At 46.1% G+C, this 18,278-nt stretch overlaps 1 protein-coding gene and 1 long non-coding RNA gene across 10 annotated transcripts in view; one reads left to right on the forward strand and one right to left on the reverse strand.

Annotated features, from left to right (window-relative positions):
• Positions 1-6,983, reverse strand: part of LOC116073840 — a 7,773-nt gene extending 790 nt beyond the window's left edge. The window contains exon 1 of the long non-coding RNA XR_004111938.1: positions 6,769-6,983. This is a non-coding gene — a long non-coding RNA (uncharacterized LOC116073840). The remainder of the gene's footprint in view (positions 1-6,768) is intronic.
• Positions 6,984-7,034: 51 nt separating this feature from the next.
• The window catches only part of Ubp1 (upstream binding protein 1), a 45,950-nt gene continuing 34,706 nt past the window's right edge, over positions 7,035-18,278 (forward strand). For 3 of the 9 annotated variants that reach the window (XR_004111936.1, XM_031345988.1, XM_031345991.1), the window contains exon 1: positions 7,456-7,820. Coding sequence is in view for 4 of the 9 variants with exons in the window: in XM_031345988.1 (XP_031201848.1) it covers positions 7,708-7,820 (113 nt within the window). In the remaining 5 variants the exon portion in view is untranslated. Of the gene's footprint in view, positions 7,272-7,454; positions 7,821-7,871; positions 8,159-18,278 lie in introns of those variants that run through there. The other 6 variants (XM_031345989.1, XM_031345990.1, XR_004111934.1 and 3 more) reach the window with 5 other exon arrangements.

Below are 18,278 nucleotides of genomic sequence, written 5' to 3' on the forward strand. Positions count from 1 at the left end.
TGGTCTACAGAGTGAGTTCCAGGACAGCCAGGGCTACACAGAGAAACCCTGTCTTGAAAAAGCAAACAAACAAACAAACAAGCCTTCCCACCTCAAAAGATCTAAAGATGTGCCTTCCTATCTTAAAATATCTAGATTAGAAATTGATCTTTGTACTTAAAATTAAGCAAAATTCCCTCATGAGTGAGTCCCTTTTGGGGTTTTAGCTAATTCCTGATATAGTCAAGTTGACAACCAAGATAGCCATCACACATTTCCAAAGGACCTGAGAGTTTACTTCCCAGGATCCACTTCAGATGTCTGTAACTATCTCTAGTTTCAGCTCCAGAGGACCCTTACTCCCACAACCACCCACATATATATACATACAAACAGCACAAATAAATAAAAATAAATCTTTATTTTCTGAGTCTTGCTTTCCTTACCCAAACTAGTACACCATACATTTATTGCACTACTGATTTATGAGAAGAATTTTAAAAGTTAGATACAGTGTCGTGTACCATGGCCACAGTCATCCCAGCTCCATGGAAGCTTAGGCAGGAGGGTAGCTTGAATCAAGAAGTTGGAAGAACAGCCTAAGCAAATAGCTAGATCCTTTCTGCAAAATACATACAGGTATGCTTTTTAAATATCTATGTCATGTGTATGAGTACACTGTAGCTGCCTTCAGACATACCAGAAGAAGGCTATCAGATCCCGTTACAGATGGTTGCTAGGATTTGACCTCAGGACTTCTGGAGTAGCAGTCAGTGCTCTTAACTGCCGAGTCATCTCTCCAGCTCCACCTACACGTATTTTTAAGTATGTTTTAGTCTCGGGTTTAAGGCATGTTTAGTTCTTCTGGGTTTCAAAATCTTGCAGACTTGGGTGCTTTTTGTCTTGTTTCCCTAAGCTGTAGTGTAACTATGGAAACGTCCTCTGTAGTAACCTGCCAGAGTGAAAGCACTCAAGTATAGTTTCTCATGAGGTGGCTTTTTTGGTTGTTCTTTTCACCCTGATATTAAACAGGGTGGTAAATTCACTTCTCACTGAGTGATTTTAGGAGAAAAAAAAAACTCAATTTTTAATACAACTTACATACCAAACATTCTGCCAAATAACTGGTTTCCAGCTGTCTTCGTTTCCTTTTCTATTGCTGTGATAAATATATCCTGAAGGGGTGTGGGGCTGGAGAAGTGGCTCAGCAGTTAAGAGTACCAGGTGTTCTTCAGAGGACCTGGGGTCAATTCCCAGAATCCTGTAAAATTATTCTATTAATACTGATTCATGAAATTAGATTCCCTAATCAACTAATTACCCAATAACCATACAGACTGATTCATTTGAATTGCCTTGAGCCAAGCACTCACTCCATTCTAACCTCTGGGCTGCTCAGACTTCCTCCCAGGCACTACTCCCATCTTACGTGAATTTTCTCCGTGCTCTTCTAATGTTTTCTCCACCTCCCTTGCGGTTCCCTCCTTCGTTTCTTTCTTCTCTGCCCCTCCTAGAATTGGAAGTCCCACCTAGTCTCTCTAAACCTCTGTGTTGTCGACTCCATAGCTTTTATCAACAAGGCAGAGAATGAATGAGGAGCAATGTTCATACAAGCTTGAGACAGGAACTTCAAAGAATAAACATTATAAAGCCATGCCCAGATTGAATCAAGATATAAGGGCAGAGAAATCAGCATTTGAATAATACAAGGGTAAACTTTACACCCTGAAAACATGTCTACAGTACCCACATGGCATTTCACAACCATCTGCAATTCCAGTTCCAGGGGATCTGACACCACCACCTTTGGTAGCCTCCTGCGGCACCAAACATGTACGTGGTATACTTGCATCCATACAGGTAAAATGCTCAGATTTAAAAAGATAAACCAATTAAAAATACTTTGATAAAAGCAGGTTAGGGGAATCTAGTTTGAGCTTATAGTCCATCATAGCAGAAAAATCCCAGCGGGGGCTTAAGAGCCTGTCACAGTATATTCACAGTCAAGAGGGATTGCCAGGGATGAATGTGCAGGCTTACCCTCCGATTCCTCTAACACAGGTTCAGGATCTGCTTTCTAGGGAATGGTGCCACCCAAGGTGAGCAGACGTCTTCTTCACTGACCCTTGCTTCCCAGGTAATTCTAGGCTAACATTACACCAACTTAATCTATGAGTTTTCTCCTATAGCACATTCCATTCACAAGTTTCAGGTTAACACTAGGTGAGTTTTTAAATGTTAATCTTCATGAAAAAGATGGTGGTTTGGATTTTCTTGTTGTTGTTGGGGTTTTGTTATAATTGTTGGGATTGGGGTTTTAGCGGACCTTGAGCTGCTAAGGATCAAATCCAGAGCTTCATATGTGCTAGCCAAACAGTCTGACATTCCCTGCTCCAAATGATAGGTTTGTCTTCAAAGTAGTGCTGTGAACTCCACAGTCCACAGAAACAAATAAAAACTTAAAACTCGGGGAGGCTCTGAATTTCCTTACATTGAGTTTTACCTTAGGCTAGCAGCACTTCAGTAACAAAGGAAACCAGACCAATACCTTCTGCAATAGCTGACTAGTATATTTAAAAATATGAGAGTTATCAGAATACTGCATGGTTACACTTGTGTATGGTACCTAGAATATTCAGAATAAGGCGAAGTGAGAGCCAGGCGGTGGTGGCACACACCTTTAATCCCAGCACTTGGGAGGCAGAGGCAGGCAAATTTCTGAGTTCAAGGCCAGCCTGGTCTACAGAGTGAGTTCCAGGACAGCCAGAGCTATACAGAGAAACCCTGTCCTGAAAAAAAAAAAAAAAAAAAAAAAGACAAAGAGAATGGCCGTTGCCTGTGTTGGGGCTCAGAGGTGATGGAGAGTTCAAATGTAAACATTATGACCCGATTACTAAGAATAACAATGAGTGACAGGAACATGCAGGTGACTTCAAGCGTCCTTGCTGCTGTGGCCTCCCTTCATACTCTGCTCATCTCACTGCCCCGGACCTGAACTGTTCTACCTATTAACACCACACCAAGCTTTGTTTCAAAAATTTTGTGTTTAGAAAAACTTTGTTCCAAAACACACACAATGAATAAACAAGTAGGCAGACAAACAATAAAAAGCTGGCCAATCTCTGAGTTTGAAACCAGCCTGGTTTATATAGCATCTTACCGGCCAGCCAGAACTCACAGTAAGACCTGATACATACACACACACACACACACACACACACACAAAATGCAGAGGGGTGCGGAGGTTTCTCAGGAATACAAGCATTTGGGCCTAAGTTCAGTACCCCAAATCCACATAAAAGCTAGATGTGGTGGTGCACACTTGTAACTGCAGTACCAGAAAGGCAGAGAAGGATCCCTGTGGCTCACTAGTCAACCAGCCTAACCTAATTGTCAAGTTCCACATTCATTGAGAAACCCCGCCTCTAAGAATAAGGTGGAAAGGTCTGAAGAAGCCAGCCTGCCCCGCAGGCACCTGCATGCAAGTCCACACAGGAACACAGCCTGCTGCTGATTTAAGACACTCAGATGTGTCACTTCACAAATAAGAGCAACAGATGCCACAATCTGGAATTGGGGTGTCACCATAGCAAAAACTGGCAAGACTAAGGCTCTGGTATCAGGTAGCAGACACTAGAAGGCCTCAAAGAGGTTGCTCCCTTCAGCCTAAAAGGCACTGAGGAGATTACTAGTTGAAACTAGAGCTGGTGGAAGCTCTCAGTTTAGAAGTGAAGGGAAATGTACCTGGAAGCTGGAGGAAAGGTAGTCTGGTTCTGTAATGGGAAGTACTCTGGCAGTTCTTACGGTTAACATGGAAAAGAGCCAATGAGCCAGGCCTGGTGGCGCACGCCTGTAGTCCCAGCACTTAAAAAGCAGGCGCAGTAGAAACAGGAGTTCAGGTTGGCCCTGAACCTGTTGAAACCAGCCTGTTACTCAAGAGATTGTCTAAACAAACAAGCAAACAAAACAAAATCACAAAGGGCTGGGGAGATGGCTCGGTCAGTAAATTGACTGTTGAGCATGAGGACCTGAGTGAGGGCTGGAGCTGGAGAGGGCTCGGTACTTAAGAGCACTGACTGGGTTCAGTTCTCAGCACCCACATGGGGGCTCATGGCTGGAACTCTAGTACAAGAGGCTCTCTTGTGGCCTCTGCAAGTATTGTGTGTGTGTGTGAGTGTGTGTGTGCGCGCACGTGTGTGTGCATGCACGCGTGTGTGCGTGCGAGTGTATGTGTGTGTGTGTATGTGTATGCGCGCGTGTGTGCATGTGTGTGTGTGTGTGTGTGTGCTCGCGCGCGTGTTTGTGTGTGCGTGCGAGTGTATGTGTGTGCGTATGTGTATGCGCGCGTGTGTGCATGTGTGTGCATGCACGCATGTGTTTGTGTATGTGTGTGCATGCGCGTGCGTGCGTCTTTCCTTTTGTCTTCCAGAAGAGATTTTTTTTGTTGTTGTTGTTTTTTTTTTTGGTTTTTTGAGACAGGGTATCTCTGTGTAGCCCTGGCTGACCTGGAACTCACTCTGTAGACCAGGCTGGCCTTGAACTCAGAAATCTGCCTGCCTCTGTCTCCCAAGTGCTGGGATTAAAGGAGTGCACCACTACCGCCCGACCCAGAAGAGATTTTTACACGATTCCTACAGAAAGGATAGGAGTTGAGATCATGGCAGGTCAGTGATGGTCGGGATGGACCACACTCTAGTCGGGACTGAATACCTATACACACCTCTTTCCCTCTAGTTAAACTAAACCTCTCATGTCACTCCTAATGATAGACTGAGTTGGGTTCACTAGAACGTTTCACTTCGTCCTCTTCCCAACATGGTCACATGACCTGTATCTCTGACAAAGGTCAGAAGAGGGTGCTGTACCCTCTGCAGCTGAGTTACAGTTATGAACTACCTGGTGTGGGTTCTAGGAACCAAACTCAATTTCTATGAGAGAGCAGCAAGTGCTCTTAACCATTGAGCCATCTCTACAATCTCACCACCCTGCACACACACAGTTTTGAACCAGGATAATGTGAACTCATAACTCTCTCTGTAGCTCAGGTTGGCCTCAAACTTTGTTTCTCCTGTGTTAACCTCCCTAGTGCTGGGAGTACGTGCCTGGTGGTTTGAGTAAGAATAGTCCCCATAGACTTGTGTGTGCTTGTGTGTGTGTGTGTGTGTGCGAGTGCGTGTTGTGTTTGAATGCTTGGTCCATAGAGAGTGGTACTTTTAGGAGGTGTGGCCTTGTTGGTGCAGGTGTGGCCTTCTGGAGGAAGTCTCGCTGTGGAGGCGGGCTTTGAGGTTTTCCATGCTCAGGCTCCACCCAGTTTGGCTCACTGTCTCTCCCTGCTGCCTGAGGTCGAGATGTACCACTCTCAATTCCTCCTCCAGCACCATGTCTGCCTGCATGTTGTCTGTCATACTTCTCGACAGACATGATGTAATAGACTAAACCTCTGAAACTGTAAGCTAGCCTCAATGAAATGTTTTCCTTTAACTGCCACATGCCTTTAATCTTAGCACTCGGGAGGCAGAGGCATGTGGATTTCTGAGTTCAAGGCCAGCCTGGTCTACAGAGTGAGTTCCAGGACAACTGAGACTACACAGAGAAACCCTTTATAAGATTTGCCATGGTCATGTTGTCTCTCCACAGCAATAGAAACCCACTGAGACAACATGCATGCACCATCTCACCTTATTTCCAAAGACAAATGTTTGACAGAGAAAAGTCCCTTATTTTCTTTGGTTATGGTCTTGAATAAATCTAGTTCCACTTATTTCTGTCTCCCAGTCTTTCAGTAGAGCTGAATTAACCTGAAAGTCCTTGCTGTTTTAAGACAGGGTCTTCTTGCCTGGCCTAGAGCGCAACCGTGGAGACCAGGCTGCCATAAACTCATAGAGATTCCACCTGCCTGGGCTTCCAGTGTACTGCGATGAAAAGCACGCCCCATCACCCTCTGCCCTAACCTTAGATGTTGGCAAATGTTAGCTTTCAGAGGCTGTGCTTCTACGTATGTGTGAGTACTCTAGTGCACAGATTGATTAAAGAGACAGATGATAGCACAATTACACTCGTCCCAAGAATCAGGGAATTACTCCCCCCTTATTTTCCAACAGTTAATAATAAACCTGTCTAATCCGCATTGCTGGACTCATGTCCAAATTCTTTGGAAACAGTATTTTGTGGAAAAGAAGTAATCAAGGGCCAGCTTGGAGGGATCAATTCTTCTCAAAGCTTCTTGTCAGGAATGCTCAGACACGGGCTTCCATTAAGAAGTCAAAGGAAGCACTTGGACATGTGTAGGAAGTCTCTATGCTTAGTGTAGTCTGTCTTTTGCTGGGGATATCTGTGTTCTCTTTTTTGTCTTCGTCTTACCTGAGCCACAACCTCCCGGCGTGTTTTTTTTGTTTTGTTTTGTTTGTTTGTTTGTTTTTTCTTTTAGAAAAACACTAGTTTTCTTCAAGTTAACTCTCACAGCAGTCTGCATGGTTTGTGTCAGCGCACAAGATTAAGGAATAACGAGGGAGTCACACACTCTTGTGCTATGTGCGTCACCAGATGTTCTGGGCTCTGCGAATTTGTTTTGTTTCGTTTGAGACAAGCCCTTGTATATAACCTTGATTCAGCTGGAGCTCGCCAAGTACACCAAGCTGCCCTCGAACTCAGACCAGCCGGCTTCTGCCTCCGCATAGAGGTTGAGTTGAGTGGGGGGCGGGGGACTTTTAGGGAGGGCTGACTGGCTTATTCTCCTGCCAATCAAGATTTTCAGCACACCAGACCTAGCTTACATCAGACGAGACGTACCCGCAGGAGTGAGGACACAAGCCGACGAAAGGGTATTTCCCAGGACCGACGGAAGTAGGACCTGGAACCACTTCCTCCAGTGCGGGCCAATGAGCTCTTAGTCATGGCAGCCAATTTAGTCCCAAGGGGAAGAGCGTCTTGATTGGTGGCTCAGCCGGGGACGCAAAGGCTCACGGGAGTCCCCTCCGGCCGCTTCGCCGTGACTGGCCAGAAGAGCTGTCACTCAGCCGAGCGTAACTGGGTTACGCCTCTTCCGCCGCCAGGCCGCGACACGGCGGGGGCCGGGCAGCGCCGCTCGGCCCAGGCGCCAGTGCGGCCGCGAGGCGCGGGGCCGTGAGGGGCGGGCCTGGGAGGGGAGCGGCCGCGGGGGCGGGGCCGGGGCGGGGCCGGAGGAGGAGGCGGAAGCGGCGAGCGAGCCCGAGCCGGAGCCGCATCGAAGCTGCGTCCGGGGCCGGCGGAGCGGCGGCGGCGGCGGCGGCGGCGGCGGCGGCGGCGGCGGCGGGGTTGGCCGGGGCGAAGGGGCGCTGGAGCCTGGGCGGGCGGGCAGAGGGCCGGGGGTGGGGGGCGCGGCCCGGGAGCGGGTGACGGGCGTGCCGGGGGGATGCGCGCCGGGGCCGTGGGGCGGAGCGGGCGGCGGCCGCCTTGGGAGCGGCGCCGGGGGCGGGCGGCGGCATGAGGCGCGGGGCCGGCGGCCGCGGGAGGGCGGCGCGGCTCGCGGCCCGGTCGCTCCCGCTGCAGCTGCTGGCCGGCACGCTGTGCCCTGACAGCTGGGCCTCGGCCGCTCTCGTCTCAGCCGCGTCCCGCGCCGCCGCAGGTGACCACTCGCCGCGCCGCCGGAGGCTTCACCCGCGTCCTCCCCCAGGACGCGCCCGCGGAGCTCGGGCGCCTTCGCCCCGGACCCGGAGGCCGCGCTGCGCGGGGCGGCGGCGAGGCCGGAAGATGGCCTGGGTGCTCAGTATGGACGAGGTGATCGAGTCCGGGCTGGTGCACGACTTCGACTCCAGCCTGTCCGGCATCGGACAGGAGCTGGGCGCGGGCGCCTACAGCATGAGGTAAGTAAGGGGCGCGCGGCTGCCTCCGCCGGGCGGGGCCTGGGCCGCGGGGTCCGGGGCCTGGGCCGCGGGGTCGGGGTCCTGCCGCGTGGCGCCGTGGCCTGGGAGGCCGACGGGGGCGACTAGCGGTGGAGGACCCCGTCGCTTCTGCGAGGGAAAGCCGCGCTAGCTGTGGAGATTGGGTCAGAGGGGCAGGGGCTTTCTTGTCCAAGTGATTTACGAGTCCTTGTAGCTGGAATGGGCTGTACAAAAGGCACCGTTTCTAACGGAAAAAACTAACTTTTCCTCCGGTGCCTGTTAGCGTGGCCTGCGAATTTCAGCCGCTTGACATCGTGATCGTAAGTTATATTGCGAGCGAAAGTAGCCCCGAGGTTTGACGAGCGCAATGACTTGCTTGTAGAGTCTCCGGATTGAGAGTGAAGTTGGGCCCTTGCCTGGGTTTCTTCATTCTCAAAGTGACTCCCCTCAGGCTGTTTCCTGTTGCAGAGGGCTTTAAGATTGTGCCACAAACAATAGTTTAGTCACTGCTGTCTGCACCAGCAGCTGTTCCTTTTTGTGTAATTGGGAGAGGTTTGAACAGTTAGGAGCCAAGAGTGTCTGCCCCTTACTTATCCCGAAAGAGTTGAAGAGTTCTTCGTGGCTCGGCAGCTCTTTGTTTCGATTGTTGGAATATGGCTTGTGTAGGGTATGGCTTACCTAAGGAGGTAAAAAACTGAGTGGTTTTTGAGACTGGTGTGAATTAAGTGGTACTTAGTTTTCAGCAAAATGCTTGGTGTGTAAAGTGTGCGAGGTGGGCTCCCAGTGGCTCTCCTACCTTCCCTGCCGCCCAGGGGAGGTCAGAAGCATCCATACCCTAAAAGAAATGACCTAGGTCAGAGCTGGTCTGCAGAAGTCAGCCTCATCCCTCAAGCAATTTGCCATGACTCTGTCATGTCGGGAGGCTTCTCGGCCCGTGGAAAGAAGCAGGGGAAAGCATACTAAACTAAGAATTAAGCCGCTCGCATCTGACCCTGATTTGGTCTTTGCTCGCCTCCCTAAACTTGGCACCTCCTTTCTCTCCAGTTGTGTAACTTGAGTTGAGGGCTTTGGATGAGGTGGACTGTTTTCTAGAACAGCTCTTGGTTGTTGAGGAAATTGAGCTGCTGAAAGTCTAGGGATCATCTAGAGAGGAGTACTGAAGAGTAGGCTCTTCTCTGGAAGTCTTCCTATAGTGAGTGTCCTTGTTCACTTGAGAGCACATGAACGGAGCCCAACCTTGTCTCCTTGCTTCAAGTTTTCAGTCAGATGGGGCTACTGAACAGCTTGCTTATTAGTAGTTTTTTAGAGCTTGGCTTTTTTCTAGGGTCCTCTGATTGAACTCTGCTTGGTTTTTGGTGATTCTATCAACTTGGCTAACTTGTGTTTGGGGTTATTTCTCTGAAAAGGGAGTCAATTCTTGGTGGCAGCCTTCTCTTAATAATAATCTTCAAGGCGTGCTGGCATCTTTGTGGTTCTCGTCTATGATGCTCCCCACTCAGGAGAACCTTTTCATTGTTTTTAGCTATGTCATGTAATCTAAACTTTCCAGAGTGTCAGAAAGTATCAGTTTGGGGGGCTTGTTTATCTGTTTCTATTTAATTGGCTCATGAGAAATCAAGAGGAGTTTGCCTCTGTGCCTTCAAGACCTTTGATATGAAAATTTCAAGTATACTGTATTATGAAATTGAACTGACAAGCAGACCCCCCTAAGGTGCATTAGGCTTCTGCAGGCCCCGCCCCCCCAGCCGCCGGAGCAGTCTGCTGCTTCTGTGAGGGTACTAAGAAGCAAGCTTCTCTTTTTGTTATTTGTTCTCACCTGTGAAGCAAGAAGTAAGCCTGATGCAGTGCTCACATCTGTAATTTCAGCACTCGGAAGGCTGAGGCAGGAAGATCACCTGAATTTGAGTCAAACTTGGGTACATATTTTCACTGTCATACAGACACACACAGGTCAGAAAGTATACTTGAACTTCTTGGGGAAATCCTGATGAAATTTTGGTTTGGTGGGCTGCAGAGATGGCTCTGCCATCAAGCTTGCCAACATGAGTTCCAGCCCCAGGTACACATGGTAGAAAGAGGACTGACGGACTTCTGCAAGTTGTCCTCCTACCACATGCATGTTGAAGGTATATTTGTGCTCACTGGTTTTTTTGTTTGTTTTGGTTTTTTGTTTTGTTTTGTTTTGTTTTTCGAGACAGGGTTTCTCTGTGTAGCCCTGGCTGTCCTGGAACTCACTCTGTAGACCAGGGTGGCCTTGAACTCAGAAATCCGCCTGCCTCTGCCTCTCAAGTGCTGGGATTAAAGGTGTGCACCACCACTGCCCAGACTTGTATTTTATTTTTTAATTAAGTACAAACTGATTCCTAGTGTTCTTTATACTGTATTTACTGTCTTTGGATTTTTAAAATAGAATTTATTCTATCTCTAACCTCAGGGCCTTGAGTGAACTAGGTAAGGTCTTTTCTTTCTTCCTTTCTTTTCTTTTCCTTTTTCTTTATTTTTTTGAGATAAGGTCTCACTATGCAATCCAGGCTATCCTGGAACTCAGTATGTAGCCTAGGCTCCCTTGAATAAATCCTGAGTGCTGGAATTATAGGAATAAACCAACATTTCTTTCTATCTCTTCTTTTTCTTTTCCCTTTTCTTTTTCTTTTTTTGAGAAAGGGTCTCATTTAGCCCAAATATCAGAGGATAACTTCTGATCCTCCTGCCTCCACCTCCAGAATGCTTGGATTATAGGTCTGTGTGGTGCTGGGATTGAGTCCAGGTCTTTGTGCAGAGTAGCTAGTCAAGCCCGTTACCAGTTGAGCCGTATCTTCTGCCTTGGTGACTTTTTTAGACTTTTTAGGCTGTCTTCAAGTTTACAGTATAGCCGAGGCTGGCCTCAAACTTGAGATCTGCTTCTGCCTTCCAAATACTGCAATTTCTATTCTTTTTTGGTTTTTCGAGACAGGGTTTCTCTCCGTAGCCCCGGCTGTGCTGGTACTCACTCTGTAGACTAGGCTGGCCTCGAACTCGGAAATCCGCCTGCCCAAGTGCTAGGACTAAAGGCGTGTGCAACCACTGCCCGGCGCAATTTCTATTCTTAAAACTCATGTTTTAGGGGTACTTTCTGTTTTTTTTTTTTTTTTTTTGGTTGTTCGAGACAGGGTTTCTCTGTATAGCCCTGGCTGTCCTGGAACTCACTCTGTAGACCAGGCTGGCCTGGAACTCAGAAATCCGCCTGTCTCTGCCTCCGAAGTGCTGGGATTAAAGGCATGCACAACCACCGCCTGGCTAGGGGTACTTTCTTTAGCTTTTGTGGACAGTAACTTCAAAGAATTGGAGCATTGCTTTTCTTATGTATGGCATTATACATGTTTCATTCAATAGTTTAGGCTGGTGGTGTTGGAATGGTGTTCAGGCCACTTTCTGATATTCCCTTTGCTTTTCTTTTTCTGTGGGAAGGAGTCTGGTTCTCATTTTGCCGGTACCACCTAACTTGTTCAGATTACCTTTGAAATGAACCAAGTCATACATAAATCATAATCTTTTTATTATAATATCTAAGCTGCAGGTGTAGCTGAATTGATAGAGTCCTTGACTAGATGCATGAAGCCCTGAGTTCAATCCCCAGCACTACCTAAAACTGGGCTCAGTGTTACATCTCATGTAGGTAGAAACATCAGACTACTAAGGCTCTTCTGGGCTACATATTTTATGTGTATGAGTACACTGTAGCTGTACAGACGCCTGTGAGCCATCATGTGGCTGCTGGGAATTGAACTCAGGACGGCCGGCTGGCTCCAACCCCTACTGTAATACACTGTAGCTGTCTTCAGACGGACCCGAAAAGGGCGTCAGATCTCCTTATGGGTGGTTGTGAGCCACCATGTGGTTGCTGGGATCTGAACTCGGGACCTTTGGAAGAGCAGTCAGTGCTCTTACCTGCTGAGCCATCTCACCAGCCCCCCAAATCATTTTTCTTATGTTTTTTTAAAACTAAAAAGTATTTCACAAGAGGAAAAAAACTTTAGCCATAAGAGCGAAGTTTTTTTTTTATTTCTTATTTTGTGAAACTTAACTTTTTCCTTTGGATTTGCTTATCTGATACAAATAAAATCAGCCTCACAAAGGTAAGTGCTTGGAAAAAGCAAGTTTGTATAGGTAGCCTTTTCAGATAGTTGTGGATATTCTTCTTTGAAATTATCAACATTAGACAAGTGGTAGTTTACTTTTTTTTTTTTTAAAGAATTATTTTATTTCATTTTTATGTGTATGAGTACACTGTAGCTGTACAGATGACTGTGTTCGATCATGTGTGTGGCTGCTGTTGATCTCAGGACCTCTGCTCAGGCTGGCTCCGGCCCCGCTCGCTCTTTCGTAATTTTCTGCAGCTGTCGTCAGACACACCAGAAGAGGGCGTCTGATCTCATTGTGGGTGGTTGTGAGCCACCATGTGGTTGCTGGGATCCGAACTCAGGACCTTCGGAAGAGCAGTCAGTGCTCTTACCCGCTGAGCCATCTCGCCAGCCCCAGTAGTTTACTTTTTAAAAAGCTTACTAAGTTGGAGAGATGGCTCAGTGGTTAAGAGCACTCACTGGCTGCCCTTCCAGAGGACTTGGGTTCAATTCTAAGCACTTGCATGCAGTCTTTAACTCCAGTCTCAGAGCCCTCTTCTGGCCTCCTCGGGCACCAGGCATGCATGCATGTGGTATACACACAGACAGACATGAAGGTAAAACATCCATACACATGAATAAGTTTTTGCTTGTTTGTTTTGTTTTTTGTTTGTTTGTTTAATGTAGCTCTAGCTGTCCTGGAACTTGCTCTGTAGACCAGACCAGACTCAAACCTGCGGTGATCTGCCTGCTTCTGCTTCCCAGTTACTGGGATTAAAGCTTGCACCACCACAGCCCTGCTAACATAAATAACATTTTAAAACTATTTATTCATTGTGAGTGTGGGCATGAGTCACAGCTCTAGGGTGGAGGTCAGAGAACGACAACTTGCTATCTTCATTTGTCTCCTTACCACCACACAGGTAGGTCCTGCCCATTGGCAGCAAATGCCTTTCTCCACTGAGCAGCCTAGTGAGGAGTCTCCTAAAGCTCCTCTGGCCGAGACTCTAAAACCATCGCGTTTCCTCATCCTGGTTTGGCTTTGGCTTTGTTCTGTTGTTTTGAAGCAAAGTCTTTTTATGTAGCCCTTTTGACTGGAAATTTCTATCCTCCTGCTTCAGAGTACTAGGTTACAGGCATGTTCTGGGTTATAGGCATGTGCTGCTGTGGACTGTTACATTTTGACACTTTTAAGTTCCACAGTATCAAGGAATTGTATTCTTTAATATAGCTGTCAGCCCTGGTGGTGGGGCCCAAACTTTATTACTCCAACATATTGTCTGCTTTTGCCTTGAATGATGATGGGCTTACTTTGTTAAATTTTTAATTTTTGATGTTAAACGTATTTACTGTGAGTGTGCATACCCCAGGGCATGCTTGGTGTAAAGGTCAGAAAATAGCTTTTGGGAGTGGGTTCTCTCTACCAGATGTGTCAGGATTGGAACTCAAGTTGTTAGGCCTGGCAGCAAGCCCTTCACCTGCTGAGTCACCTTTTCATTCTTTACTGTGTTAATTTTGAGAACGTTTCTGTTTTACATCCAGGTCTGTGTAATCATATGTTTTCAGGGTAAAGTGATGTCTGTTTCAGTCTAACACACTTGTACGATCTTTTCCTCAACATCACCACTTATTAGAGCCCAAAGAAGTTGAGTAGCCTGCAGTGTGTCACTCAAAAGAGGGACAGCTGGGGTTTGCAGATCCAGACTAGGGTTGGCCTCTGTCTTTCCATTACCTTCTTAAACTTCCTACTGACAGTAATGGAGCAGTCTTCACATAGAAGGATCTCAACAGGAGGAAAGTGGACTGAGAATCATGTTTTCCTTGTCTTGTTTTGTGTTGTGTTGTTTTTTTGAGTGAGGTTTCCTTATTGTTCATGCCATAGCCCATGCTGGCCTCAAATTCACTATGTAGCTCAGGCTGGCCTTAAACTTGTGTAGTCCTTGAGTAGAGGCACATGACATGGTTAGAACTTCTATCTCTTTCTCTCTGTGAGATGTCTAGGGATTCAGTGAAATGGTGACTAAAGACTCCAAAGGCTGGAACCTTTAGTTATCTTACTGACTTTAAAGAGAATGCTTCTAAGTATTCATTAATTGTTTGATTTTGTTCTTAGAGATTAGCTTTTAGCTTTTTTTAAATGTTTTTTTTAAATGTTTTAAAAGGTTTATTTTATATATGTTTGCCTGCATGTATATCTGTGCACCAAGTTTGTACTTGGTACCCACGGAGGCTTGAAGGTGTCAGATTTCCTGCAACTGGGGTTATGGATGACTGTGTACCACCACCATATGGATGCTGGGAACCAAACTCAGGGCCTCTTTAAGAACAACAAAATTCTTAACAGCGAACCATCCTCTCTGGTCCTCTTTAGCACATTTTATTAGAAAGTGTGTTTGGGGGGGGGTGTGGGGATTTGAGGGTGTGGGGGGTGTGTGTGTGATGTGTATGGGGGTGTGGTGGGTGTGATGAGTGTGTGTGTGGGGGTGTACTTGCCACAGCACACATGTGGACATCAGGACACCTTTCAGGCGTCCGTCCTTTCCTTCTACCTTGTGGCTCCCAGCTTGTCCACAAGTGCCTCTGCAGATGAGCAATTTCACTGGCCCTTGTTTGTTTTTCTTAGAATTTCATTCTCTAGCCTGTGTGGGGCTGGGATTTAACTATTTATTCAAAGGTTTAAGCCAGTCATCATGGCACACACCTGAATCCTAGTAGTACTTAGGAGTGGAGGCAGTTTAGGATCATTCTCGGCTACTTAAGTGAATTCGAGGCTATCCTGAGCTATATGAAATTGTCTCTCAAGACAGAAAAAAGTTTTGTGAAGTTCACTTAGAAAGAATTCTGGGTCTGAGCTTTTAGCTCCTTTTCAATGGGAATGTTGCTCCTGTAATTTATTTCAGGCACATGAGAAAATTCAGATTATTTTAGTTGTGATTGAGTCATGGGGTCCTGGCTGAGTCTCAGAGTCTTAGCTTCAAGCTGCTCAGTGACTGACCTCTTACACTGCTCTGCCTCTCCCCATCCCCACTGCTTTCCTAGACGGCTTTCCAGCTTCAGTGTGCTTCCTCTGTGTCCTGCCGAATCCCTTACTTGCTGTTGAATGAGCAGAGCAACTCTGCACGTACTGAGAACTGATGGGCTGCTTGAGGTGTGCTTGGTTGTGGGTGACTTTGTGTTTGTCCTGGTGTGGTCACTTGGGCTTCTTGAGTCAGTGAATTGGGACAGTTGTCAAGTTTGGAATCTGCTTAGACTTGGCCCCTTGAGATGTTGCCCCAGCTGCAGCACTCTTGCTGCTTCTAGAACACTGAGTTACGGTAATGCGCTATCTTGCTATTTAGTCCAGCACTCAGAGGCAGAGGTTGGCTGATCTACAGAGTGAGTTCCAGGACAGCCAGAGTTACGTGGTGAATGTTTCAACCTCACTCAAAAAAAAAAACTGCAATCTTTTTATTCTTTACATTTCCCATTTCCCTCTCTCTCTGACATCTTCTGGATAACTTCTTTTTCTCCGTTCTCCATTCCCTTTTCCTAAGTCTCCAGTTACTAAGTTGGAGTTGCCATTTGGGTCATCTTCATTTCCTGTTCTGGGAATTCTGTGTGTTGCCCTTTTGGGTTTGGTATTCTTAAAAATCTCTTCCCTGCAGACTTTCCTAGACCTGTGATTTATTTCTTCAAGCTAGGTAAGCGTAATTTAATAATTTGGGTTTAATAGTTCTAGTGTTTGAAATCAGAATCATTTCTGTATCCAGTTAGGAGAATGGGAACCACTGAGGTGTTTGTGGCACAGGTGGTGAGAGGGCTGGGGAAGAGGCTGCGGTGCCTTAAGCTCCTGCTGGCTCTGAAGCCTAAGTGTTGCCTGCCTTGCACCTCCCTGTCCCTGTCTCAATCTGAAATCTCCCACAAGTGCTTCTCTTTGACTCAAACCAACAAGATTCCAGCTAGCAAGATGTCTCTTACAAGCTGTTGTGAGGCCTCTGTCCTCTGAAGCAGAGACAGAAGAGCCGGGCACTGCAGATGGAGTCTGACTGGGTGTTAGCCATCTGTTGTTTTTGCTTTGGGTTCTTATTCCTAGAGTCTTGTTTGTCTTTTATGCTCAGTTATTTTTGTGTCTTGGCATTGTGGAATTACCTGGAATAATTTGATGCCTATGGTTTTTCATTAGCTTGTCAAACTCCTGGAAGGCCTTCCTACATGGTTAGGGCCACCTTAAGTCTGCATTTAGCAGTTTCCTGTACCATCTGGAGAAACTAATGTGACAGGTATCCTTGCAGGAACTTGCTTCCCTTTATCCTGGCTCCTTTTAAATTAAAAAGTATTACACCTTATTTATTATTATACATGTGAATGCATGTATACATATGCCATAGCACACATGTGATTGTCAGAAGACAGTTTATTGGAGTTGGCCCTGTCCTTTCACCATGTGGGTCCTGGGGAATGGAGCTGGTCACCAGGCTTTATGTGGCAGCACCTTTCCTGGATGAGTTATTAGCCAACCTTTTGGTCTTCTGAATTCTTTAGAATTTCACCTTCCAAATATGTCTCCATTACTTATTTGTTATGCTCTCATTAAGAAGATATCAAATTTTAACTTGTTTTTGAAAACTAATGAATTGCTAACTATAGTCATGTTCAAAGCTATGAAAGGGGACACAGTGCCCAGGTGCATGCAGGGCCCAGCCATCCTCCTGGAAAACAGCATGTACTGCTGGTCATAGTCATCTTATCAGGTCTGTTGTAAGCTTTTGTTTGTCTGTCTGTTTTTTCTTTTTCTTTTTTTTTTTTTTGAGACAAGATTTTATACAGCTCAGGTGGAACTCAAACTCACTATGTAGCCAAGACTGGCCTTGAATTCCTGATACCTCTACTGCTGGGTTACAGGTCTACTCCACCACACTTGGCATATTTGTTTGTTTTGTGAGACAATCTCCTGTAGCCCAAGCCCGTTTTCATCTCCACACTTTGAAATCCTGACCTGATTCTGCTAGGAGATAGCAGGCATGCACCACTGTGTTCAGCTTTGTTATGGTTTTAAAGTCCCAGCTTCAGTGCTAACAGTTCAGCTATAGTTCAGCCTTTCTTATCAAGAGTTTTATCTGGTTTTCTGCATTTTGAGGCTATGCAGTAGATGCACTGTATGATCAGGTTCACTGTAGCATCCATGTCTGCTTCACTCATGTCCCACTTGTTTGAAGTATCATGTGATGCCCATACATATGTATTATCTTATGTGTCAGTTTTAAAAACCATCTGTGCTGGCCTGGAGAGATGACAGGGGTTAAAAGTACTGACTGCTCTTCCAGAGGACCCAGGCTCCATTTCTAGAACTCACTTGGTGCTCACAGCCATCTGGAAGTTGACTTCAGGGGATGGGATGTCCTCTTTTGGCCTCTGTGGGCACCAGACATGTACATGCAGACAAAATACCATACACATTAAAAATAATTTTTAAAAAGTCTGTCTCTAATATTCAAAAGATTCCATTTCTGGGGTTACAAAGACCACTGAGCACTTTATTTATATTTATATATATTTATATTTATTTATTTATTTTTATAGTTATTTATTTATTTATAAGTGCTTTATTGACTTAGGGAATGTTTTGGCTCCTTTGAGTTAGATGACAGTGAAGAAACAGCTTTGGGTATGGTTATGCTAGGGAGGGCACAGATTTCTCAATGTCTGTATTAGCAGGGGGAGTGTATGGAAGTCTGTTGCTAATACCTGAATTTGGACATTCTGTAAAAGAGCAGAGCCAGCAAATGGTTCTGAAAATGACCGGAGCACATTGTTTGAGAGCAAGCTGATGGAGGGTTTAGAGAATAAGAATCTTAATTTCTGACCTTTGCTGTGCTTATTAGAAATTCTTCATCTTTTTCTTCTTTAATTTTTAAAAAAACATTTTCTGTGTGTGTGTGTGTGTGTGTGTGTGTGTGAGAGAGAGAGAGAGAGAGAGAGAGAGAGAGAGAGAGAGAGAGAGAGAGAGAGAGAGAGAGAGTGGGTGAGTCAAAGAGTTATAAACAGCTATCAGTTGCTATGTGGATGCTGGGAACCAAATCCAGGGCCTACCTAAGAGTAAGAAGTCCTAACCTACTGAGCATCTCTGCAACCCCTCTATTTCTCTTGGGATAAGTTGTCTCGCTGCCCAGACCATCCTCAGACTTGGGGTGATTGTGCCTCAGTGCTGGATCACTAGCTTTGCTCTCTCTCTTTTTTTTTTTAACCAGGGATTGAACCTAGGGCTTTATATATGCTAGGCAAGTGTTCTACTATTGAGCCACAGAGCTCCCCGCCACACACACACCTTTTTTTTCTTTTTTTCTTTTCTTTTCTTTTTTTT

Source organism: Mastomys coucha, unplaced genomic scaffold (genome assembly GCF_008632895.1).
Source record: "Mastomys coucha isolate ucsf_1 unplaced genomic scaffold, UCSF_Mcou_1 pScaffold23, whole genome shotgun sequence".
Classification (NCBI taxonomy): domain Eukaryota; kingdom Metazoa; phylum Chordata; class Mammalia; order Rodentia; family Muridae; genus Mastomys; species Mastomys coucha.